The 26,951-nt window shown below is 35.9% G+C and overlaps 1 protein-coding gene across 10 annotated transcripts in view; it reads left to right on the forward strand.

Annotated features, from left to right (window-relative positions):
* The window catches only part of NCOA1 (nuclear receptor coactivator 1), a 239,683-nt gene that overhangs the window by 126,486 nt on the left and 86,246 nt on the right, over positions 1-26,951 (forward strand). For 8 of the 10 annotated variants that reach the window (XM_078056041.1, XM_078056044.1, XM_078056047.1 and 5 more), the window contains one exon: positions 21,126-21,231. In XM_078056041.1, coding sequence (XP_077912167.1) covers positions 21,126-21,231 — 106 coding nt within the window. Of the gene's footprint in view, positions 1-6,932; positions 7,089-21,125; positions 21,232-26,951 lie in introns of all 10 variants that reach the window. The other 2 variants (XM_078056046.1, XM_078056045.1) reach the window with 1 other exon arrangement.

The raw sequence follows: 26,951 nt of genomic DNA on the forward strand, positions 1-26,951 counted from the left end.
TAAATACCATGAAGCATCTAAGGAAAGCACCTACTATGAATAACGGAAACCAAAATAAGTAAATCTAGAATACAAAACAACTTGCTGAAAACAGACTATATAGCCAAGAAAATTTTATGTATATGTACATACATACACACACATACACATCCAGCCATATATAGATATATATGCATATACACACATACATATATACATATACCATATGTGTGTATAAAATATCTTCAGCAAGATGGGATGCTACATCTGTAAAGCAAGAATAAGATATTTTAAAAAGAGCATTCAGAAAACAAAGAATTCTTATAAATTAAGAATATGTAGCAGAGAAAAACTCAATAGAAGTATTGGACAGTGAATGAGGAAAATTGTTTAGAAAGTAGAGTAAAAAGGAAAAGAAATGATAAACAGGAGATTGAAGAAAATAAGAAGATGAATCTAGGAGGGTCAACTTACTAGTGTTAGGAGTTCCAAAAAGAGAGAACAGAATAAATGAAGGGAAAGAAAAAAATAAATAGTATAATTCAAGAAAATTTCTCAGAACTAAAAGTGCCTATTGGGTGCCCAGCATAAAGGAAGAGAAGAGACCAATACCAGTTCACATAATAGGATATCCACATAGTCAACTAAGATGCTCAGTCTCCGTAATAGTCAAGGAAATTCAAATTGAAATGAAATCCCATTTTCATCCATTAGACTGTTAAAAAATAAAGTCTGATGGTATCAGGTGTTGGAAAGAATGTGGGGGAAATGGTTCTTATACATTGCTAGTGGGAGTATGAAACAACCATTTTGGCAAGCAGTTTGAGGAATGGTGAGTAGAGTGGAAGATATGTAGCTACTGTAACTCAGAAATACACTCCTGGGTATTGCCATTAGAAATTCTTGCACTTGTGCATATGAAAATAAGAGCAAGAAGCCATGTACAAGAACACTCATTGAGGTATTATCTGTAAAAATGAAAATTTGCAGACCACTTAAATACAGGAATGGCTGAGACCAGGTATATTCACATATATGTATGAATGAAACCCATATGTATGCACACTTCAGCAAGGATAGAGCTCCAAAATGTAATGCATGAAATCAACAAAATGCAGGATTTATGTGTAGTATACAGTTAAAACACTTACATTTTAAAATACAAAACATTAGTGTGTATTGTTTATGAATACACACGTACATATTCAGAAAGAGATGTACTAAATTCATGACAATGGTTATCTCTATCAAAGGGAGGGGGGATGAACAGAGTGGGCTCTGTGTCAGTATGGGGACTTCTGATTCATTGATAGTGCTTCATTTCTTAAAGAAGAAAAAAATATAAAAAGTTTACATGTTGTTAAGTCTGAGGATAATCCCATAGATATTTATTTGTTCTATTTCTCTATATATTCTTAATTTCTGGCTCTGTACCTCTGCCTAACTCCAAATAACAAAGGAAGACTATTTAATAGATTTCCTTTTTACTCTTTCTGTGTGGTAGGTGCATGATAGGTGCTCTTCTATCAGCTGGCTTCCTCATTTGATTCTTAGATTGAATTTAAGAAATTAAATTAATAATTAAATTAAAGGAATTGAGGTGCTGCATTAACCAGAACTTGTGCCAGAATCCAGCATCGGAAGCAGATAATGAAAACAGAAAGGCCTTATGCAGGAGGAGAAAAATGGAACCAGTAGTTGAAAGCCTTCAGCCATGCTCAGCTATCATGGGGGCGTCTAGTAGGAGTTTGTACTATCCATATCAGATCTCCTACTCTGGATTCCTCTGGATCGGGGGAGGGGTGGTGAGGAAAGACTTAAAATACTGAGCTGTTGATAGCACAGATAATAACACAGCAATCACTGGCGTATAGAATATTTGAATCACTGTATTATACACCTGGAACTAATATAACACTATTCAACTATACTGGAATTAAATTAAATGAAAAAAAAAATCACTGGAGAGATACATTTTATTTTTTAATTTTTTAAAACATTTTATTTATTTGAGAGAGAGAGAGAGAGCGCAAGCGAGCTCGAGCAGTGGGGAGGGGCAGAGGGTGAAGGAGAAGCTGACTCCCTGCAGCCCGACGTGGGGCTGGATCCCAGGACCCTGAGATCATGAGATCATGGGACCTGAGCTAAAGGCAGCCCCTTAACCAATTGAGGCACCCAGGAGCCCCAAGGAGAGATACATTTTAAGAGAGCTCATTGATTTCACAGTAATAATAAACATCAGATTATCAGAACTGTCCTTTTTCTCAATATTTCTTCATATCCCTCCTGTCTTCTTAGGTCCTCTGTGTCACCTGTCTCCTGGTTCCATATTTTTAAATTCTCATTGTATACATATCTTTTTTGAATATGGATTTATTGTGTGCTTTTCCATCTTTATGCAGTTTCTAAATGACTGTGCTCAACCTCCCCCTTAGCATTGCTTTCACATTCCCTCATATGGTTGACCATGAATCCATCAGGACCCTAAATCGTTAGCAGGATCCATCTGGCTTCAGTTACTGCTTGGTTTTGAAGAAGTGCCCATAAAAACTCTCCAGTTTTATAGAAGAGAGTGACATTATGTGGCAAAGATTATACCTGCACGATTAAGTATGCAGGTGATTTGGGGGGTTGCTCTTTCTTGGAAGCCAAATACTGACAGAACCTAAGTTTACGGATGACTGGATGAGCAACGCCATCATTGCCGGGAGTCAGTTGTTATTTACCAATTCCTACACAGATTACCTAGGAAAAATTCAAAGATAAAGTGCTTCACAAATGAAAGAACACACAAAATCATATCAGGAGGATTGAAATGAATTGTTTCAAGAAAATGTTCGAGGGCGCAGTTTATTACAAATGCAAATAAGCTAGATATATAAAGTGAGAAAACTTCAAATAGAATGTAAATTGGGCTAATCTAACTATAAATCCTTTAACAGTTTTAACTGTAAGTCAATATGAAAAACTAGTTCGTTTCTTCGAGTTTTTGAATTGTGGGTTTAAATCAAGAGAAGAAAAATCTTGAAACTATAAAAAGCACTTAGTTTAGAGGGACTAGAAGGGGTAAGCACTTTTGGATCCAGGTAATAAGATCACCTAGTTTTCTAATATTAAACATTTCACTTCAATATGGAATTAAGCATTCGGGGAAATCATGAGTTAGAGAAAACAATTTTTATATAAAAAGAAAAAGCCCAAAACAAGCATTAAAAAAAAACTATTACAAATGTAAAACAAAAGAAAAATAGATTTGTATTTATTGATAGTATAATGTACTAACTATACATAAAGTAAACCACTAATTTTATTTTTGAACATATGAATTAATTTGGGGGGAGAATTGAATCTTGGTGAACCCATGAAAATATTCAATCCCTCTATTTTTGAGGGGGTCTTTTTTAGTTTCAGCAATGTTATAAAAATTTTTTTTTAAATTTTATTTATTTATTTTGAGAGAGAGAGAGAGGGTGCAAGCCAGGGGAGGGGCAGAGGCATAGGGAGAAGGAGGAAGCGGACTCCCTCTGAGCGGGGAGCCCCACAAAGGGCTTAATCTCAGGACCCTGAGATCATGATGTGAGCCGAAATCACGAGTCGGATGCCAACTGAGCCCCCCAGGTGCCCCAGCAATGTTATAAAATGTAAGTGTATAGGTCTTGCATATCTTTTGTTAAATTAATTCTAAGTTTTCTATGTTTTTTGATGCTATTACAAATTTGTTTTGCATTTTATTTTCCAGTCGTGGTTGTATAGAAACACAATTGATTTTTGTAGACTCACCTTGTGTCCTACAGTTTTGCCAAATCACATATTAATTCTAGTAATCATTTTTCAGATTCCTTAGAATTATGTACCAAAAAATGATTTTTAAGTGAATAAAGACAATTTTAATTCTTCCTCTCTGAGTTTCCGTTTATTTCCTTTTCTTATTGCATTGAATAGGACCTTCAGTACATCCATTACAATAATGAAGTGGCTGTGGGGTGCCTGGCTGGCTCCATCAGTGGAGCGTGTGACTCTTGATCTCAGGGTTGGGGGTTTGGGCCCCACATTGGGTGTAGAGATTACTTAAAAATTAAAAAAGTAATGAAGTGGTTAGAGTGAACAGTCTTGCCTTGTTCCCAATATTAGGAGAACTCCCAGTATTTCACCATTATATAAAATACTAGCTGTAAAGTTTTTCATTCATCCTCTTTATCAGATTGAAGGAGTTACCTTTAATTCTTAGCTTGCTGAGAATTTTATCATTGGTAGGTGAATTTTGTCAGATTTTTTTCTGTATCTATTGAAATGTTTATATGCTTTTTATTCTGTTAATATGGTAAATCACATTAATTGATACTTGAATTTTAAACCAACCTTATAACATTTCTTGGATAAACCACAATGATCATGGTATATTACCCTTTTTTTTAAAATTTATTTTTCATTATGTTCAGTTAGCCAGCATATAGTACATCGTAAGTTCTTGTTGTAGTGTTCAGCGATTCATTAGTTGTGTATAACACCCAGTGCTCATCCCAACACCTGCCCTCCTTAATACCCATCACCCGGTTACCCCATCCCCCCACCCCCTCCCTTCTGTAACCCTCAGTTTGTTTCCCAGAGTCCAGAGTCTCTCATTATTGGTCTCCCTCTCTGATTTCTTCCCATTCAGTTTTCCCTCCCTTCCCCCATCGTCCTCTGCTGTACTCCTTATGAGTGGAACCATATGATAATTGTCTTTCTCTGCTTGACTTATTTCACTTAGCATAATACCCTCCATCCATCCATGTTGTTCCATCCGTGTTGATGCAAATGGTGGGTATTCATCCTTTCTGATGGCTGAGTAATATTCCATTGTATATATATACACCACATCTTCTTTATCCATTCGCCTATTGAAGGGCATCTTGGTTCCTTCCATAGTTTGGCTGTTGTGGGCATTGCTGCTATGAACATTGGGGTGAATGTGCCCCTTCTTTTTACTACATCTGTATCTTTGGGGTAAATACCTAGTAGTGCAATTGCTGGGTCATAGGGTAGCTCTATTTTTAACGTCTTGAGGAACCTCCATACTGTTTTCCAGAGGGGCTGTACCAGCTTGCATTCCCCCCAGCAGTGCAAGAGGGTTCCCCCTTTTCCACAACCTCGCCAACACTTGTTTTTTTCCTGTCTTGTTAATTTAAGAGAAAATATTTGCAAATGACATTTGCAAATGACCAGCTGTTCTAGCTGGTGTAAGGTGGTGTCTCATTGTGGTTTTGATTTGTATTTCCCTGATGACTAGTGATGTTGTACATTTTTTCATGTATCTGTTAGCCATTTGTATGTCTTCTTTGGAGAAGTGTCTGTTCATGTCTTTTGCCTATTTCTTGACTGGATCATTTGTTTTTTGGGTGTTTTTTTTTTTTTTTTAAGATTTTATTTATTTGTTTGACAGAGAGACCGCGAGAGAGGGAACACAAGCAGGGGGAGTGGGAGAGGGAGAAGCAGGCTTCCCGCTGAGCAGGAGCCCCATGCGGGTTGAGCCCAGGACACTGGGATCATGACCTGAGCCAAAGGCAGACGCTTAACAACTGAGCCACCCAGGCGCCCCTGTTTTTTGAGTGTTGAGTTTGATAAGGTCTTTATAGATTTTGGGTATCAGCCCTTTATCCGAAATGTCATTTGCAAATATCTTCTCTTATATATATTATCAATTTATTGTTTTGCATCTGTATTCATGAGGCTGATTTTCTTTTCTGGTAATATCTTTGTCAAGTTTTGGTATTAGGGATTTGCTTATTTATTTTTTTTAAAGATTTTGTTTATTTTTCCACAGAGAGAGAGAGACAGCGAGAGAGGGAACACAAGCAGGGGGAGTGGGAGAGGGAGAAGCAGGCTTCCTGCTGAGCAGGGAGCCCGATGTGGGACTCGATCCCAGGACACTGGGATCATGACCTGAGCTGAAGGCAGACGCTTAATGACTGAGCCACCCAGGCTCCCGGGATTTGCTTATTTAATAAAACAAGTTGGGGAGTATCTCCCTTCTTTTTTTTAGAAAGTATGTGTGGGAAGAGTTCTCTTAAGGGAAAATTATACGTGTGTACATCTCATCAGTATGGTTCCTTTCTTTCAGTGATCAAATCCCCTACATTTCTGCCTATTGTTAGTCACTTTTCAATGTCTTTGAACAGTCCTTTTTAATATTTTGTCCAGAGTTAATAACTGTTATCTGTGGGCAAGTTTAGTCCAATATAAGATAGTCCATCATTACTGGAACCAGAGCTCAACAAATTTTATTTTTAAGTGTTGTGAATGTAAAGAGTTTGTAAAGTTTTTCAACAAAAAATTTGAAAGTAATATATCATAGTAACTTTAATGCATAGTGAGAAGTATTACAGAAATCAAAGGAAGTATTCAATGTAAACTGAAAATACGAACAATCAGTGTTTTAAGTAAAAAGAAGGATAAACATACAAATGCAGCCAGAAAAAATTTTTAAAAGACATATAAATGGCTCTTTCAGAAGATTAAGGGCAGAATGTAATTATGTATTATCTAAGTAGCAGTCTTTTATTTATTTATTTATTTGACAGAGAGAGAGAGAGAGAGATAGTGAGAGCAGGAACACAAGCAGGGGGAGTGGGAGAGGGAGAAGCAGGCTTCCCGCCGAGCAGGGAGCCTGATGTGGGGCTCGATCCCAGGACTCTGGGATCATGACCTGAGCTGAAGGCAGATGCTTAATGACCTAGCCACCCAGGCGCCCTACCTAAGTAGCAGTCTTAAATAGGAATACATATCTAATCACCAGAAAGGACTTCAGCTGTAAAATCATCTTAGTCCATTGTCTATTGGAAGAATTTCTCCATATGGCCTTAAAAGTTGTATTTTTTTTCTTTACGCAGCATTTTTGACCTTTGTCATTTCTTAGAGAATAAAATGGCAATCTAACCTCCCTTCTGCTTTTACTTTTTTTCTTCTCCTTTTAGTTGTTTGCGTAATTGGCCTTAAATGAGGTGAGAGTGAAGAAACTAGAGCCATCTCTGGAAACCTCACTACCCCACTCCCCTGGAAGGTACCCTCCGGAGTACTAGATTTGACCATATCTGTTTTGAGGACTCATTATGAACAAAGAAGTCTCCCAGGTGGGAATGTAGCTCTGTTTTTAAAGAACTTTGTCTCTACAAAAAGTATGGAGGGAACATGATTACCTGTTGACTCTTTTTGTTAATGGAAATAATGTGTTTAATTTGAGAGCTTCAAGGTTATTATAAAACATGTGCTGACATTCCTAAAGGAAAATGTTAGAGAAGTTCTATATTATGTTTTATGAACCACTTTAATGCATGTTGAAACGAATATAGGACTTATATCAATATTTTACAATGAGATCCTCATTATTGAATTAAAAATGGCAAGCAGAAAAACTATACTGAACCATCCCTAGATTTGACCTATATATTTCTAACATGTATGCAGTCATTAAATCTATATTTGGTGCCCTTTTTTTTTTATATTTGGGAATTTTTACATAGTTGTTTTCTAAGAGTTTGTGAGCTGCGTACTTGTACTAGTACTTGTGAATCCATGAACATGATAATGATCACAGCCTGTAGTTAGAAAAATAAACATTCACCAAGCCAGGACAGTAGGTAAAAAGCTGAAGATTAATCAGAAACTGATAAATCAGTAAGTGGAAGACTTCCAGCAGGAAGTTTTTTAAATTAACAGATTATACATTATACAGATAAAACTTACAAATTTTTAAGTGTAGAACTCGAGTTATCATGTGCCAAACATATTTGTTAAACAGGTTAAGAAGTAGAACAATATCAGCATTTCAGAAACTCCCCTCATCCCTGTCCCAGCTGCACACCACCCAGTCACTTTAAAGGAGAAGGTTGTCACCATCGAGAGTAATGGCTGTCAACTTGAAGAGTGGGGTTCAACAATCATCGAAGTTAAAGGCAGTTAAATTTAGTTGGCTGACAAGCAACACCTGTGTTTGGAATAAACAGTGAATTTGGGAGATGGAAGTGAGACTATTTGTTGGCAGAGAGCTTTAACGCAGGGACTGGAGGTACAAAATGACTTGAGAAGATAATTCATTTGATCCTGCTACTTCTCACTTTAAAATTTCATTGGTTTCTAGAACACACTCCAGATTTCTGGCTTTTATGAACTGGTGATACATTGTATTTATTAACTTATATTTTCTGTTATTTGAAATCAGACTAATTCTCAATAAAGAGAGAGAAATGAGTTAATAAACTCTTTTGAATATTAAAAAGCCATTTTGCAGAGTAGGATGTATTATAATTCAGAGAAATTTTAATCACATAGGAGGGCCTTCTCTCTAAGAGTTTTCAGGAAGAGAATGTTATACCATGACTTTATGAAAGAGAAAGAGAGAGAAAACAGAATGATCTAATGATTGATCTTTGGCGTGGGTGTCTTTTTCTGTAGCTCATTGTTCATTGAGTGACTCTGAGAAAATCCTTTTTCTTCATATCACAATGAAAACTTTTTTCTATTTCCCCTTAACATTTATCAAAAACAATTTTAAACCTGTTACATAGTTGCAAGGTTGGTATGCCCATTGTCCACTATCACCAGTTGTAAACATTTTGTTATCATTTACTTTCTCTCTTTGTGTATTTACTCCTATTTTTGCTCCTCCTCTCCCGCCACCACCACTATGATGACAATGAATCATTTGAGAATAAGTTGTAGACATTTATGATCTTCCACTCCTAAATATTCAATATGTTTCTCCTACTTAACCACAATATAATAATGAAATTCAGGAAACATTTTCATTTTTGTTACTATTTAGTTTATAGTTCATATTAGAAATTTATCAGTCGTCTGATCCAGAATCACACATTGCACAGTTGTTAACAGCTATTTGGTTTCTTAACCTGGAATTCTTTATCAGCTTTTCTTTGTCTTCCATAAAACTGGCATTTTGGAAGAGGACGGGCCACCTGTTTTGTACAGTAGCACTCATTTGGAGCTTGATATGTCTTTCCATCTGTGTTCCTTTCTAAAGAGACTATGATGTGGGACTTTGGAGATTCATAGATTTGTTAACTGAGAACCTTGTCTGGTAGAACAAGGCCTATAAAGATTTTTTTCAGGAGAAAGTCTGTTAAAACATGGTAGGAGCCCCAGATTCCAAAAGGTAGAATCCTAAAGATGATTTGGATGTTATTGAAAAGAATTTTATATGTGTATGTATACATATAATCTTAAAATCCAAAACTAGGGTTTGTAATGGCAAAATTTTTTATCTTAAAAAAATAGCACATTTACATTTTATTTTTATTATTATTTTTTAAAGATTTTATTTATTTATTTGACAGAGAGAGAGAAACAGTGAGAGAGGGAACGCAAGCAGGGGGAGTGGGAGAGGGAGAAGCAGGCTTCCTGCTGAGTAGGAAGCCCTATGCCGGGCTCAATCCCAGGACCCTGGGACCATGACTTGAGCTGAAGGCAGACACCCAACGACTGAGCCACCCAGGCGTCCCGCACATTTACATTTTAAAGTGAATTACATCTTACAGGAAAGAGTTGTTTTATATTATAATGGCAAGAGAAGTCAGGATTAGATACATAATCAATTTTATTTATGTGTAATGTTTGGACTAAGAATTGAGAAGACTCTCTGTTCGTGTGTTTGAAATTCTTGTAAATACCACCCAGGTTTCTAGAAGTGGCATAATTTAATGTCAGCTTTTCTGGGAAAACTAAGGAAGAAGGATTTTAGCTTAGAAGCAAAAGCAAAAGTTGGGAATCTATTGTTGGCTTTTCTGCTTATCAGTTATACGACTGTAGTTTAGTTATGTAAGTTAAAGCATAGTCAGAATCTGGAACGAACTACCCAAAAATGATTTTTACCTCTACCGCTTGACGAAGTTGAGCAGATTAAATAATGTTTCTGTGCCTTGGTTTCCTCATTTCTGAAATGGATTATAGTATTATCCGTCTCATATTTTATGAGTGAATGAATTAGTAAGGTTTATGAGTAAATAAGTTAGATGCTTAGAACAATGATTGGCATATAATAAATCCTATGTAAGTGTTGATCATCATCATCATTTTCATCATTGTCATCATCATCGTTATCGTCATTATCATTGTCAGACAGTACTTTATCAGTAAGATAAAACTGTTGGAACTCAGCGATTTCTGTAAGTAGAAATAATAATAATACATACTTCATAGAGCAGTTGTGAGGAATAAGTGAGTTAATACATAGAAAATGCATAAACACTCTATATATTATTAAATTGTTATGTCCTTTAAATGCATATTAATAGGCCTCTTTTTTTGTGAACCTTTTTTATTGTTCCTCTCAAATTCTTTGTTACTGACTTCATACTGTGCAAGTGAAAGCAGGCAAGGTGGGCGTTTTGTGTATTCTTAAGTGGCCTATAGTCAAAAAATTTGAGAAGCAGTGCACTAGATGACAATTGCTAGGGTTCCTCTGATTCTGAAAGTTTGCATTATTTTCCATTGATTCTGGAATATAACCATTATTTTCATAGTTATTCTGTTGAGAACACTGGAAAGTGAAATTTGAATTTCACTTGTTTAGAGTTATCCTTTTGTTGAGCATTGCACTGGAAGGAATATAGCTAGTTCAATTAGTATGATCATTGAGGAAGTGTTAATGCTTTTTGACCAGCTATTCACCTGAAATGCTTGGGGATTTTTTTTTTTTTTCATTTCCCAATGGGTCTTAATAAGGTTTTTGCCAAAAAAAAAAAAATGAATCAAGTGAGATGACTTAAGTTTTAATTTTAAGCTAGGCTTTAAAAAGTACATATTCTTCTATAAATCTGGGCAGTGAAGATTGTATGTACATTTATATTGTGATTTTATTCATGTCCCTTCTGCTGCAGTTGGGGGGATGACCCTGAAATAAACTGGAGGTTTACCTGACTTAATCATTTTCTAGTGCCCTCAAAATGTAATTCCATTGTTTTGGCAAATAATTGACATGCAGCTCTATTACTTTGGTACTTCTGTTACCTTTTAACTTTAAGGATCAAATTTTAGTATATTTATTTTTTTTTATTGGTTTATATATGTACATTTAACCATACTGTATTCCGAAATGAGTTTCTGAAATATTTGAGGAAAATTGAACAACTTCTGATCAGGGGCTTAGCCCTTTATTTTAGATATTGGAATATTTTTTTAAAGATTTATTTATTTATTTTAGAGAGAGCATGCGTGCATGCATGTGAGCAGGGGGAGGGGCAAAGGGGGGGGGAGAGAGAAACTCAAGCGGACTCCATGCCAAGCACAATCTCATCATCCTGAGATCATGACCTGAGCCAAAACCAAGAGTCAGGTGCTTAACCAACTGAGCCACCCAGGTGCCCCTAGATATTGGAATAATTTTATGTGGTAAATGTGATTTTGGTTTTGGATAATCATCTGTGAATTATCTTTGTCTAATGCTGATCTTCATTCTCTTCTGGCCACAGCTTCTAGCTGATTTTCTGCTCATTAGTATTTGAATCTGAGAGACGGAAGAGAGAGACAGTGAAATTTTTATCACTTAGTTTTGTCTCTCTGATCACCATTTTCATTTTTTAAGGCTGTTACTTTGCTAAACTATTTTTTTAATAAACTTTTCTCCTGTGCATGTGCAAGTGAATAACACTTATTTTGTTGTTTACACAGTTAGAGAGCTGTGGTCAGGAAGACTGATTTTAATCTCTTTTTTATTTATTTTAAGAAATACCAATATATTTCCCACAAGTTAGAATGATATAGAACTAATTTTTGGAAGATGTGTACAGTGTATCTACAATTACCCAATGTTGTACAATTACCCAATGTTGTACAATAACTGGAATCATCCAATTTCATGGATTTGCAAGGAAATGTTGAGGGTTGTTTCTGCCCAGTTGTCTTAATAAGATAGCTGCCACAAATACGTATTTCATATGCTGACTATCTTTCCTCAGGTACAAATTCATACAACAGGAGTATTTTAGCAAGGTGAATGCATATATGTTTATTTTTTTAATCTTAAAAAAATTAAATTTTAAATAAAGTCAATGTGAGGAATTTAAAATACTGGGTTTTAAAACTAATTTGATTTTTCTCTTTTTCCTATATTGTTGATAATGGAAAACAAAAAATAAACTTTTATAGCTTTTCCAAACTTACTCTCCATTTAGAAAAAATAATGCAAAGAAAGAAAGCATTCTCTTAATCTATAGGATGAACTTTTAGTGGTAAACATAAATTTATTAAACGCAGTTTTTCAAACATTACGTACTTTTAGAATTTAAGTTACCAAGTCCTTGATAATGTCTTCATTATTTTTTTAAATTTTATTTTGTTATGTTAATCACCATATATTACATCATTAGTTTTTGATGTAGTGTTCCATGATTCATTGTTTGCGTATAACACCCAGTGCTCCATTCAATACGTGCCCTCTTTAATACCCATCACCAGGCTAACCCATCCCCCCACCCCCACCCCTCTAGAACCCTCAGTTTGTTTCTCAGAGTCCATAGTCTCTCATGGTTCGTCTCCCCCTCCGATTTCCCCGCCTTCATTTTTCCCTTCCTACTATCTTCTTCTTTTTTTTTTTTTTTTAACATACAATGTATTATTTGTTTCAGAGGTACAGGTCTGTGATTCATCAGTCTTACACAATTCACAGTGCTCACCATAGCACATACCCCCCCCATGTCCGTCACCCAACCACCGCTTCCCTTCCATCCCCCACCACTCCAGCAACCCTCAGTTTGTTTCCTGAGATTAAGAATTCCTCATATCAGTGAGATCATATGATACATGTCCTTCTCTGATTGACTTATTTTGCTTAGCATAATACCCTCTAGTTCCATCCACGTCGTTGCAAATGGCAAGATTTCGGGGTTTTTTTGATGGCTGCATAATATTCCATTGTGTGTGTGTGTGTGTGTGTGTGTGTGTGTGTGTGTGTGTGTGTGTGTGTGTGTGTATGCACCACATCTTCTTTATCCATTCATCTGCTGATGGACATTTCGGCTCTTTCCATAGTTTGGCTATCAAGACAGTATGGTACGGCACAAAAACAGACACATAGGTCAGTGAAACAGAATAGAGAGCCCAGAAATGGACCCTCAACTCTATGGTCAGCTCATCTTCGACAAAACAGGAAAGAATGTCCAATGGAAGAAAGACAGTCTCTTCAACAAATGGTGTTGGGAAAATTGGACAGCCACATGCAGAAGAATGAAACTGGACCATTTCCTTATACCACACACAAAAATAGACTCAAAATGGATGAAAGACCTAAATGTGAGACAGGAATCCATCAAAATCCTAGAGGAGAACACAGGCAGCAACCTCTTCGACCTCAGCTGCAGCAACTTCTTCCTAGAAACATCGGCAAAGGCAAGGGAAGCAAGGGCAAAAATGCACTATTGGGATTTCATCAAGATAAAAAGCTTTTGCACAGCAAAGGAAACAGTGAACAAAACCAAAAGACAACCGACAATGTCTTTATTATTAACATAGTAAATATAAATAAGATTTTGCATGGGATTTTCTTTTAAGAAAAATCTGATGTTTTATTGAATCAATGAAAGGAGATAAAATGTTGTCTTTATTTTTAAGAATTCATTGTTTTGATCCATTTCTTTGCCTTTGTTTTTTATTCCTGGCCATAAGAGTTCAGATACTGGCACGCCATTTATGGCAGAGACTTCTGGCAGGGGTTCCTCTCTGGGCCAGGGAGATAGCCACCATCTGAATTCTGGTCTCTGGCTTTGTGGATTCAGGGAGGCTTTTTGTTTCCAGACATTTAAGGAAATCTTTGTTTAGGCATTAGCTTCAAAATATCTGGTTTTTAACAAAAAATTAGGAGGCATTCAAAGAAACAAGAAAGTAAGGTGTATACACAGGAAAAATAGCAATCAATAGAAACTCTTTAAGGAAGTCCAGGCATTGCACTTACTCCACTAAGGAAAAGTAGATAAATTGGATTTCATCAAATTAAAGACTTCGTTCATAAAACAAAATGTTCGCAAATCATATATCTGTTAGAGGCTTAGTGCCCTAATATAAAGAACTCTCATGACTCAAAAATAAAAAGACAAATAACCCAATTTAAAAATGGGCAAAGGACCTGAATAGACAGTCTCCAAAGAAGATATACAAATGGCCAATAAGCACATGAAAAAGCACATTAGGGAAATAAATGCAAATCAAAACTGCAATGAGATACCGTTTCACACCTCCTAGGATGGTCAGAATTAATATAAAATTACAAAACAGAAGATAACAAATTTGGTGAGGATGTGGAGAAATTGGAACAATTGTACATTGCTAGTAAAAATTTAAGGTGGGATAGCCACTGTGGAAGACAGTTTGGCAGTTCCTCAAAAAGCTAAGGAGAGTTACAATATGACTTAGCAGTTCCACTCCAAGAATACCAAGAGAATCGAAGACATGCTCATATTTATGCATATAAATGTTCACAGAATCATTATTGATAAATAGCCCCCGAAATGGAAAAACCTAATGTCCATCAACTGATGGATAAACTAAATATAGAATATCCAAACAATGGAAAATTATTCAACCATAAAAAGGGTGGTGAAAATCCCAAAGTCCCCATACTTTCTTATCACATGAGAAAGATTTCAGTTGACAAGGCAACGAAAAGACAAGAAAATTGAAAACTTTTTTCAGAGAACCCTAGGTGTCTGAGGACGCTAGTCTGAGAAATATTTCTATATGGCAGTTGCCCAGTGCAGGAGTTTTGTTTATCATGATTTCCCTGTGTGATTCTTTTCATACAGCTGTCAACTAGGAGAGGTTTAGCTCGCCGAATGCCCCTCTCATCATGTCTGTGCTGTTTTGTGCTAATTGCCCGCTAAGCATTTTAAAGTGTATTATTAGAGTTGTTTACTAAACATATTGTTACTTATTTTTCAAATTATATGGTTCTCAGCTAAGTCTGGGGGATGAGTGCCAAAATGTCTTATGTTCTAGAAATTTATAATTCAACTGAAATACAAAACATTGACCTATTTCTTCAGCCCCACCTGTTTGGTTTTGTCTGGTCTATTTGAGATAGATGTGGTTTCCAATTCCTAAAACTGTTCTCTACAGATTGCATGAGGTTGTTTCGGTATAACTTAGCAACTCTTCAAATCAACAGGGTGCTTTTACTTAGAAACCTTACCTCTTTTTAAAACGTGATATGCAGATTGGTTTCCTTTCTGAAACAAACATATCTTTTCTTAATGAACCTTATTTAAGTACCCTTACTGCCAAATGTAAAGCCATTCCACAAATAGAACAGCTGTAATAGTTTTCACTCATCAGAGGTTTTGCATTCCACTATCTGTGTATTGTGTTTTGTAAATAGAAAGCAGTTAATACCAGAATCATATCATCAGCACATTGTTGGTGACTCTCTCATAGCTTCTTATTGTTGCCTCTTATTTTGGTAGGCCAGCCTGTCTGGCTGCTGTTGAATTATTGTCTAATGTCTCCTCAGCCCCAGAATCTCAGATAAATTTAGAAGATGCCAATCCAGCCAGTAGTCTGAGGGGAGCACAGTATGGGGAATCTTGTTTTAAATCTAGATTTATTTTTGTTCAAAATTATTTGTTGTATCAAAATTGTATTATTTATGTTTACAGTTGTAGGACTGTAACATGACTTCATGTCTCTACAGTACTATGAAATATTGTGGGAGGTTTCCCAAAATAGTAGATTTTTACCTTTTCAAAATCAGAAGAGATACTGTCCAATTTCTAGATCAAGAAGACAGGTTTTTTGGTTCCCCCCTGCCCCCATTGAACACGGGGTAACAAGGATTTCAAGTAAGCTCAATTTCTCAATTATAGGAAAGAATTCCAAAGCTTTATAAAAGATTCCAGAAAATATTTAACCATAAAATATCTTAAATATCCTTTAAACTTTTAAATGTTGTGTTAGTTAAGGGCTTTATCACTTCTAACTTATCACCTATTTTAGCTTTTATATCTTTTAGGCATTATGTTAGACACTGGATATACAGTGGAAAGATCTAGTAACTGTCTCTGAGTTCATAATATAGAAGGGGAGACAAGCAGGAGAGTTATAAGTTATAGCGTAGTAGAAGAAGAAGTATATGGCCCTTTCAATTTTGACAGCCAGTAGAATTCCAGATGGGTAAATTCTCAGATGGGTATAACCTAATGTCTTTGGAAGCGAAAAAGATGGGAAGATAAGGAAGTAAGAAGTAGTCCCTGAGCAGGAAGTAGGGAGTTAGCTATTTTCTTTCTTTTGGTTTAGCAAACTCTAAAGTCTTCTCTTTCATTTTCTTCCCCCTCTTCATTTTCTGCTCTTTTATTTCTACTTCTGTTGAAAAGTTTAAAGTTAATGCTCCTTCATTATTATAAAATTTGTTGCATTAATACGTTTAAAAATACTACATTTTATTTCTATGTGAATAGAAATTTCTATAAATATAGATGAAGTGGCTTCTTTACTTCTGTGATATTTGGTTAACCTCATTTATGCTTCTGTGAATTTCCATAAGGAAAAGAAAGTAACAGTTGTATTAATTATAGTAATACATTACTTAGATGATTATTCTTATTTGGGTTTGGGTTTCAGAATAGATGCTAACAAGCATGCCAGGTCTTTTGACATCTTTTTTGTTGTGGTGGTTGTTATTACAAGTCTGGCGTATTTGCCTTTACATTGAGGTTGTCCACCTTAAATTGTAATTATTTTCCTTATCATAGGCCCTTCATCTCCTCCCTACCACAAGAGATTTAACAGGTATTTTTTATGATGACGTTAATCGACAATGCAGCTCATCATTAAAAGAAGTCTGGAACTTAAAGAATATAAAAACATATCTTATTACATGTTGAGTTTGAGGTGACAGTGAGATATCCAAATGGAAAAGGCCATTTAGCAGTTGGAAACTTAAATACCAAATTACTGAGATGAGAAAGATTGTACTTACCCTTCATAGCAGAAGTCTTAAAATGAAAATCAGATCTTGTCATTCCTCTGTTCTTTATCCTCCACTGATTGCCTAATTCAGTCAGAATAAAGCTAAAGTCTTTCAAATGGTTTTTATGGCCTTACACGATGTAGCCTCCTGTGATCTTTCTGAGCTCATCTGCTTCCTCATTCCCTGGTTCTGGCTACACTGATCTCTTTCATGTTTCTGAAAAAGCATAGCTACGCTCTGGCCTTAAGGCCTTACAGCCCTTCACTTTGCCCCTGCCAGGAGCACTCTTTCTCCAGATACCTTTCCCTCTCCCTCACCTCTTTCAAGTCTTTGCTCATATCTCACCTTCTCAATGAGGCTTTTCCTAACTATGCTACTTAAGATTGCTGTCCCTTCCCTTCCACACACATCTCTATTCTCGCCTGATTTTTCTGTGTAACACTTATCACTTCTAATGTACTCTATAATTTACTTTTTAAATTTTATTTATTTATTGTCTCTCTCTCACAATAGAATGTACCTCTATGAGGACAGTGATTTTGATAAATTTTATTCATGGCTGTATCCCCAGCACCTCAAACAGAGGCTGGCATATACTAGGAGCTCAATAAATATTTGTTGCTAAGTTAAGTTAGGGCTACCCACATTGAGATCAATTTGAAGTTTTCAGACTAATGCTTACCTTTGCTGGGAACATGAAATATAAACAAGGATTTTATTTTTAAAGTCTTTCCTTAGGGTCAAAACTAAACTACATGTGTATGTATCTGTTTACATATATGTGTGTGTGTGTGTTTGTGTGTGTGTATGTATGTATATGTCATATATAATATAATATATAACATCTATAATCTACAGGTGCCTGGTGGCTCAGTCGGTTAAGCATCTGCCTTCAGCTCAGGTTGTGATCCCAGGGTCCTGGGATTGAGCCCCACATTGGGCTCTCTGCTTAGTGGGGCGTCTTCTTCTCCCTCTGCCCCTCCCACTGCTCAAGCTTGTGTGCTGTCTCTCTCTCTCTCTGAAATAAGTAGATAAAATCTTTTTTAAAAATCTATAATCTAAGTACGTCCGGGTGGCTCAGTCAGTTAAGCGTCTGCCTTCGGCTCAGGTCACGATCCCAGGGTCCTGGGATTGAGTCCCACATGGGGCTCCCTGCTCAGTGGGGAGCCTGCTTCTCCCTCTGCCTGCCACTCCCCTTGCTTGTGCTCACTCTCTCTCTCTCTCTGACAAATAAATAAAATCTTTAAAAAAACTTAAAATCTGTAATCTATAAATACTTGATTGAACAGATGTTTAGTCACTTATTCACCAAGTTCTGTAATAGACACACAATAGGTGAGAGCTGATGGAAACTTTACACATTATGTCAAGGAGGTTAAATGTCCTGTGGGCAGTGAGGATTTAGTGAAGGGTTTTAAGCAAAGATTGAGATGATCAGACTTATATTTTTGATAGCCTCCTCTGGTGGCTCAGGGAGACCATCTGGAAAGTTATTTTAATAGTCCATCAGGAGGTGATGAGAGGAGGATATGAGGAAGGATGGATTTTGGAAATATTTAGGAAATAAAAACTGACAAATCTTGGTGTCTGCTTGCATGTGGGGTACGAGAGAAGAGGCTAGAATGACCCCAACATACCGACTGAGAGAAGAAATACATGAGGTGATGTTAAGTTCATTTTGGAAAGTTGAATTTGAGGTGTCTATGTGACATCTGGATGGAGGTATCTGATGAAGAATTGGATTCAGGGTCTGAGACCCAGGAGGTCTGAGCTAGAGATGGAGTTTCGGGGATAGTCAGTACAGAGATGTGGGAGTGAGTGGTGTCACCCAAGGATAATGTATATAGTCTGAGGGAAAAAGAGGCCTAGGACGTTAGGACCATGAGGACTTCTGACTCCGAAGAATTGGACAAAAAGTACTCAGAATAAGGTAAGAAGAAAACCACACTAATTCTAATCCCTCAGGTCATGACTTAAACATCACCTCTTCAGAGGAGGCTCAGGTGATCTCCCAATTAAAATTAGGTCTCCTCTATTGCTTTTCTATGAACCCTATTCTTTTCCTTTGTAACTTTTATCACAGTTTAAAATTACATGTTATTTTTGTGTCTTATCTGTTTATGTCTCTCACTCCATGAGGGCAGGAACCTCTTTTTTGCTGTCCATTATTTGCTCAGCTTTTAGCACAGTGCCTGATGCATGATAGATTTATTTGTTAAGTATGAAGGAGGTGTGGGATCACAGAAGCCAATGGATGACAATGTTTCAGAAGGTAATTATTTCAAATGCTGCTCCAAGGAGTCCAGTAAAATAATAATAATAATAATAGCAGATATTGAGCACTAATAAATGAAGGAATGAAAAGCGTCCATTGTATTTATCAATGAGGAGGTTTGGGATGAGTTATCCACCAAGTGAACACTGCCCCTCATGGAGCTCTCTGTTTGCAGAGGGGGTAATAACAGTAGCTAGCTTCTCCAGGAACTTCAGTGTGCTCTTTACACGCACTATTCAATCCTCACAACAAATCTGAAGGTAGGTGAAGGTGATTATTATCCCTGTGTTACAGATAAGGAATTAGGTTTAAGGAGATTACATACATTGCCCAAGAATAAGCAGGTAGTGATTAAGCCAGGGCTTAAATTTAAGGCCTTTCTGACCCCAGAGCCCATGCTTTTAATCACCATGCTCCAGTAGGGGGATCCAGTTGATTCTTCATCAGGGAACTGATACCTTGAAAATGACATTTGAGCAGGAATGGTTTAGGTGCTGTTTATAGGACAGATTAGAATTAGATTAGAATTCCAGTGACTGGAATTGAGAAACCAGATACACAGATCTTGCATTAATCCAGAATGAGGCATTTGGTTCCAACTGGAATCATAACTATATCTGAGAATAAAGAAGGAAGGGACAATCTAAGATCTCTTATTAAGGAAGAATTGACAGGACATAGATACCAATTGAAATGAGTAAAAGAGAAAATTAAAAAGTAATTATAAGACTACAATCCTAGGCATTAGAGAGTTTTATGAACTGCACTTCTAATATGGGAGAAATTCAAAATGGTTGCATGAAATAATTTGTGATTAGAATTTTAGGTACTATTTATACACTGAAAAGGGGACATGACAGTCTTTGGTATTGAGAAAGGGCTAGAGACAGAGTAAGTTTTTGGACTAGAGGAAAAGGATTTGCTCAGACGTATTAATTAAAACCATGTGAAAGATTCTTATGGATCTCAGTGTTCTTTATAAGAAACTTTATAAGCACAGCTGCCATTGTTGTGTTTTAGTAATTTTATAATTTAAGGAAAAGTTAAAGGTTTTTCCCATTTAACAAGAATTTTCTTGCCTTTTATAAGGGTAGATGGAGTGAAAGGGAATGGAGGAGGTGTGTTGTTTGGCACTAATAAAATACAAAAGGTAGTGATAAATCCAAGGCCAGGAATAGGATTCTGAGTGCCATTAGTGATTCTACAGAGCCTAGTGGGTGATGGGGACAGGTCAGAAGGGATCTGTAAGTGCAGTCACGAACTGGCACAACATGTGAGAGAGAGACCTGGCTGGCATGCTCAGGGAAATGACTTTGTGTTCTCTGGCATCTATACCAAGATCCTAACATAGACTAAACATTTGATCTTTGTCGCCTGACTACATAGACACAAGGTTAGGAGTATAGAATTCAAAGTTGGTAAGTACCAAATCTAGTTCATCGCTTTAACTTTAATTGTATATGTATTATTTATTTTCCTAGCAATATAAAATCCCAGACCTTATGAGTAAAAGTTGTTTAAAGTTCTTTTCAAAGTATAATCTGAAATAAACATAAAAAATAATTTCCCTGACTCCCAATCATACATTGTTTTTACATTTACATCCGAAAGTGATTTTTTTCTCTGAAAAAAATTTCAGTATCTACTTCATTATTCTAACAATATTTTCATCCTAATTAACCTTTATGATTTCGTAAGGGCTTATTAATTTTGTTTTACAGATACAGAAAAGAAAGTGTAGAAACAATAACTAGCTGATGACTCTGTGCTTTTATATAGATGTGGTTGCTTTTGTGATGGCTATAATTAGCTATTCATTGAGAGACTACAATGTTTAGATATCTTCTAACATAAGGGAGCTTCCTCCTCCCCTATGGTTAGAAAGTTCACCGGGGTAGATTTCTTATTGTTGTCCTTCCTTTTTAGGTGTGAAGTTTTTCAACATGAGTGGCCTCGGGGACAGTTCATCCGACCCTGCTAACCCAGACTCACATAAGAGGAAAGGATCGCCATGTGACACACTGGCATCAAGGTAGGAACACTCTTTTCTTAGTCTATATCTGGGAGAGCTTCTTTATCATTTTCATTGACACTTTAGAACCCTTGTTTCCTCTACTTCAAGTTTACTGATCTTCTTTGAGTCCCTTAGACTCACCATGTTCTCTCGCTTCCCCAAGGCCTTTGCACATGCTGCTCCCTTAATCCAGCTTGCTCCCTCTAGATTTCCTGTAGTCAACACCTGTATGTTCTCCAGATGCCAGCTTAGACATTACCACCTTAAAAGAAGCCTTCTCTTACTTCCGTAACTATTATTTTAAATCTCCCTCATTCATGCATCTGTCTCACATGTATGTTTATAGCTCTGCTCCATAATTTTCAGATTTTTACTAGTTCATGTGATTATTTCACAAATCCCTGGCTTCTCCACTACACACTTAGGCTGCCGTTTGGTAAGGAACTTGTCTGTTCTTACCATTTTATTCCTGGTTTGTAGCATAGTATTTGGGTTATATATAGTAAGGACACAGTAAAAATTTGTCAAGTGAATAAATAAATCCATTGTACATCTTTAATTGCTGTCTTAGAACATTACGGTCTTAGTAGAACAAATAAATATATTGTTATAATATTAGGATTTTAAAGAATGCGTATTGTGAAATTAAATATTTGTATATTATAAGGAATATGATCACCTTAAATGGGCTAAAAGAGAATTATTGCTAAGGAGACTCTAACAAATACCAGATAGAGAAGGGACCTTAATCACATCAAAAGAGCAGCTTCCCACCTGAGAGGAGAAGAGTGGGGATCCATTCACCTTCTAGGGTCTAGAGCAAGCTTCCTCAGCCTTTCACACTATTGGCATTGTCAGCCAGATAATTCTTTGTTGTGGAGCACCATCCTGTATATTGTAAGATGTTTAGCAATATCCTTGGCTTTCACACACTAGAGGCCAGTAGCATCTTTATATCAGTTATGATAACCAAAATGTCATAGCAGTTATGATTACCAAAAATGTCTTCAAACATTATCAAATGTTTGTCAGTATTTCCTAAGGATGGGGAAAGCAATATGGCTCCAGTTGATAATCACTGATCTAGAGAGTGAAGTGGCAGAAGACTCTTTTGTCACTGGATTACATGCTTCTTTCTCATGGGGGCCGGGGGGAGGAAAGGATTTTAACAGGAGAGTGAGTGCCAGAGCTCCAGGCTGGGGGGTGAAAAGTTAATCAGTTCTGAGAACTATCATAGAGAGATCATAACCTAAGTACTCATAACCACAGGTAAGTGTCCAGATGCTCAGAGGAATGTTGATATCAAGATACAATCCAGCTTTGTGTTGTCAGAGTTAATGTTCTTATATGTATATAAATTCAGTCTTTTTCAAAAGAAAACTTATAAATAATTAAAACTATGTTTTTTAGATTTAATTTTTATTTGGGGGAATTTTTTTAAATCTATAAAAGTATAGAGACTAAGAATCAATGTATACCCATCACGTATAATTATTCATATTTTACAGTGTTATTAGCATTGTGTTAATATTTTATCATATTTGCATAGTCTTGTTTGAATAAAGGTAGTAAAATGATTAATGATTAAATTGATCTGTCTGCAACTAATTTCTCCATTTTTAATAATTATATATATAAGGATTGGTGAGTAATATAGATTGTTTATAAATATATATTGTACAATACTGAACTGTATTTTTCTATAATATGCTCTTTTCAGCATGCATCTTGAGATATAAATACATGTAGATTCAGTCCTATCATTTTTTTAGTTATTTTTTTATTATTACTGACATATAATTAACATATAACATTGTGTAAGTTTAAGCTGTACAATGTGTTGGTTTGATACATTTATACATTACCGTATGTATAGTGTAGCTAACACCTCTACCACCTCCCACAATTATTAAGTCTTCTTTGTGGTGAGAACAATTAACTAGTCTCTTAGCAGCTTTGAAGTTTGTTAACACAATGTTGTTGACTATAATACAATTTTTGATTAAATATTGTGTTATAGGAATGTACCCCATTTGGAAAAATCCGTTTCTCTACAGAGAGACATTCCCTCTAGATAAACAACCTTTTTGTTAGAAATTTTCACTCTTACAGCTAGCACTGCAGCGAACATCCTCATTCACACCTCCTACTTTATACGTAAGAGTTCCTTTAGGATCTGTGTACATTTTTATGTTAACTAGGTCACTACCACATTGCTCTTCAAATAAGAAGCAGTGAGAGTTCTTTTTTCTCACATCCTTACACTACTCTCTCCTCACTTTAACTCTTTGCCAATCTGGTGAGTGTGGGGTTACAGTTTTAAGTATATTTAATCAAACACTAGATTAATTGATCATGATTTTTCTTTTCCTCTTCAGTGAATTTCCTGGTTGTATCTTTTGCCCATATTCCTGCTAGGGTATTTTTCCTTTTCCTTTTGTTTGTAAGAGTAATTTTTAATTTTCTAGGTACTACCCTTTTTTGCTTATATTTGATGCAAGTATCTTCTCCCAAGTCTGTTTAACTCTGTTTTTGAAATCTGTTGTTGTAGGTTGGAATCTTCCGTTTTCATGTGTCAAGCTCTTGGGGGTTCTCGTTAAAGAATTTTTCCCCTCTGCTTCAAGGCCTTAACTGTATCTTTACCTATTTTCTTCTAATACATATTTAGAGTTTTAGTTAATCTGGAATTTATTTTTGTGTGTGATATTATTTTATTTTTTCCCATGTAGAACATAAGTAGTTATGACCCTATCCTTTCCCTGCTTTTGTGCTGTTACCTTTATCATAGATCAAGTTCCTGAATAGATAGGGATCTGGTTCTGAACTTTCTTATGACAATCACCTTGATCTCTGAAGGGGCAAGTCACTCTTCCTTGTCATTTTTCAATATTGTTTTCCCTCTTCTTGTCCCTTTAACTTTCCATTCAGATTTTTAAATCAGTTTTTTTAAGTTTCCCCTGAAAAAAAATACTCGGGATTTGGATTAGAATTTCATTTACTTTTATAGATTAAGTTGGGGGAGAAAGACATTTTTATTTTCTAGACTCCAGATTCTAGAGTGTTCTTATTTATAAATATAAAGGCTGTTCACTTAATCAAGTCTTCACTGTTAGTAATAGTTTATAAATTTGCCCTTTGAACAACTACCTCATCTTTAGTTAGATATATTTCTGGGTACCACCGAATTTTTTATTGCTTTTAGAAATGGTATCATTTGTCTATTGCACCTTCTAATTGGCAATTTTTAATATATAGGAATACTAATGATTTGGGATTATTGGTCTCGTGTGCATGTGCATACATTGTTCTGAACTTTCTTATTTGTTTTATGGTTTATCTGTAGGTCTTTGATTTTTTGTACATACGTAATCATGTTATTACAAATATCAAAAATTTAATATTTTTCTCTTCTTAGATGTTTTAAAGATGATCCTTATATGTTTGTAAGGATAATCCTTATCTTTGTATGTTTGCTTTCAAAATATTTGAGAACATTCCCTCCTTCGGGTTTGTAAGTGTGGGCTTTAGTTTCAATTGATATTTTTGATATGGTAAACCAGAACTTTGTGATTTTGAAACTGATTGAATTTGAGCGTGAATACCACCTTGTCATGTTTCTTTTGGTTTTGTTATCGTCTGCTTTCTCTTTAAACAGATTGTGAACTCATTAATTATAAAGAGCATATGTTAGACTTCAGGGTATTGCCAGCCCTGTCCACGAGAGCCCTGATAGAGTTTCTTAGTAATTGTTTGGTGGGGTGAGATGTCTCATATCTCTTCCTATTTCCTCTTCTCCATTCCTTAACTCTACTGGAGAATGCTGGTCTCAAAATGGTGGGTAGCTGTGCCTTGTGCTTGTGTAACATCTCTAATTCAGCTCAACAAGTGCTTTATTCAGTGCCTACTATTCAGCCAGCATGGTGTGCATGATGTTATTAAGGATATAAGTGAAGTGCAACATGTTTCTATCTTCAGGGAGCTTACAAATCGGGTCATGCCATGCATTCTTCTTCTGAAACCCTTCTGGGCTTCCTCTTACCCTGAAAATAAATGTTCATAGCCAAAATGATGATGCTAGATAACATTTATTGAACTAATAGCCAGGAACTCTGCCAGGCATTTTACATGCATCATCTTTTTTAATCCTCACAAAATTCTGGGAGATAATGTCATCATCCCTGTTTTGCAGATAAAGAAATTGAAGCTTAGAGAAGTTAAATTGCTCTTAAGTAACTTGCCTAGCACTACATAGCTAATAAATGACTGAGGAAGTTTGAACTTGTGCTTTTAAGCAATGTACTGTGCTTTTTATCTTGGTGTATGCAAGAGCCCTCGTGATCCAGCCTGGACCTCATCTCTTGCCCTTTTGTTTCTTATTTATAGTTCAGCCATACTGAACTACTTATAGGTCCTTTTACTTGACATTTTCATCCCCATTTTATACCTTTGAAAAAGCTGGGTGTGTTTGTCTGCCTCCCCGACCCTGAAACCAATCCCCCTCTACCACTAGGTTTGGACACCTTGTTCTTTAGGTCTAGGTGCAATTTCTATGAGCTTCTATAGTATTACAGTCTTGTCACTGTAATGGCTCCTTTTCTTTATTCTCACCCTAATTGGGACTACTTCTAATTTACCCCTGGGTCCCTAGGACATAGTACACAGTTATCTGGCACATAATAAGCAGAGGAGCATTTGTTGAAAAAGCTAGTAAGTTGAAAACAAAAGATACATGAGGAGTTAATTCATAGCATTATTAACCAGCATGTGTGCAGTATCAGTGGAAATCCATTGGGCTGGTGAGGAGAAATGTAAGTGGCCCAGAGTAATAAAGGAAGCCTTCTTTTCTATTAAGGTAGAATTTTTTTTGTCACATCCACCCCTTCTTCAGTTTTGACTTTATTTGAATATATCTGCTCTCATTTTCTGTCCTTGCTTATTAGTTACTTCATTTCATGATGATTTTCCTAGTCTCATTCTTAAGTCATTTTATAGACACCTCAGCATTTCATTACTTTTAGCTTCTTGCTTCCTCTGTCACCTCCCTGACTATCCTGCCATTCTATTACTTTCTTTTACTCTGCAGTGGTGTCAGGCACTTCAGTTTTACATAAAATTTAATGTCAAAACCAGATTTGGTAGTTCTACCACATGAATCCAATTTACTCATGTTGGAATTTAGACCCCTAGATTTAAACAGCTCATACTTTAGACTGAGTCTACAAAATAAGTCCAGTATGAATTAGTTTCTCTAAGGTAAAATCACATGTCCTCTAAAACACTATCAAGTTGCAGAGATGGAGTTCTCTGAAACCTTGCATATATCAAAATGTGTGTTACTTATTTTCTTCATGTTTTCAATGCCTTGGTGTGAAGTTTGTCAAAATATCTTACTACATGTACTCTCTGCAGAAACTGTAAGATAAAGTTTTACTAAGTAAAATGAGACTAATAACTCAATAATGAAAGGTTTTAAAGATAAAGACAATGTGATTGTTATAGTTTTATAATTTGGTTTTGTTTTGGGATGTGTACTATTTTGTAGTATTTTGTTTTACGTAGTTAAATGCAGTTGATTGGTTGACTTGGTTCTTTTCAACTTACTGTGTTGTTATGGAAATGCTATTGCTTTTATAGTTTTTTTATTATGAAAAGTAAGTGGTATTTTAATTGTTGCCAATTATGAGTTTTTTAAAAAGCAACTGATCTTTCCCTCTTTTCACCTCTTTTTTTCTACCACT

This window comes from Halichoerus grypus, chromosome 10 (genome assembly GCF_964656455.1).
Source record: "Halichoerus grypus chromosome 10, mHalGry1.hap1.1, whole genome shotgun sequence".
NCBI lineage: Eukaryota > Metazoa > Chordata > Mammalia > Carnivora > Phocidae > Halichoerus > Halichoerus grypus.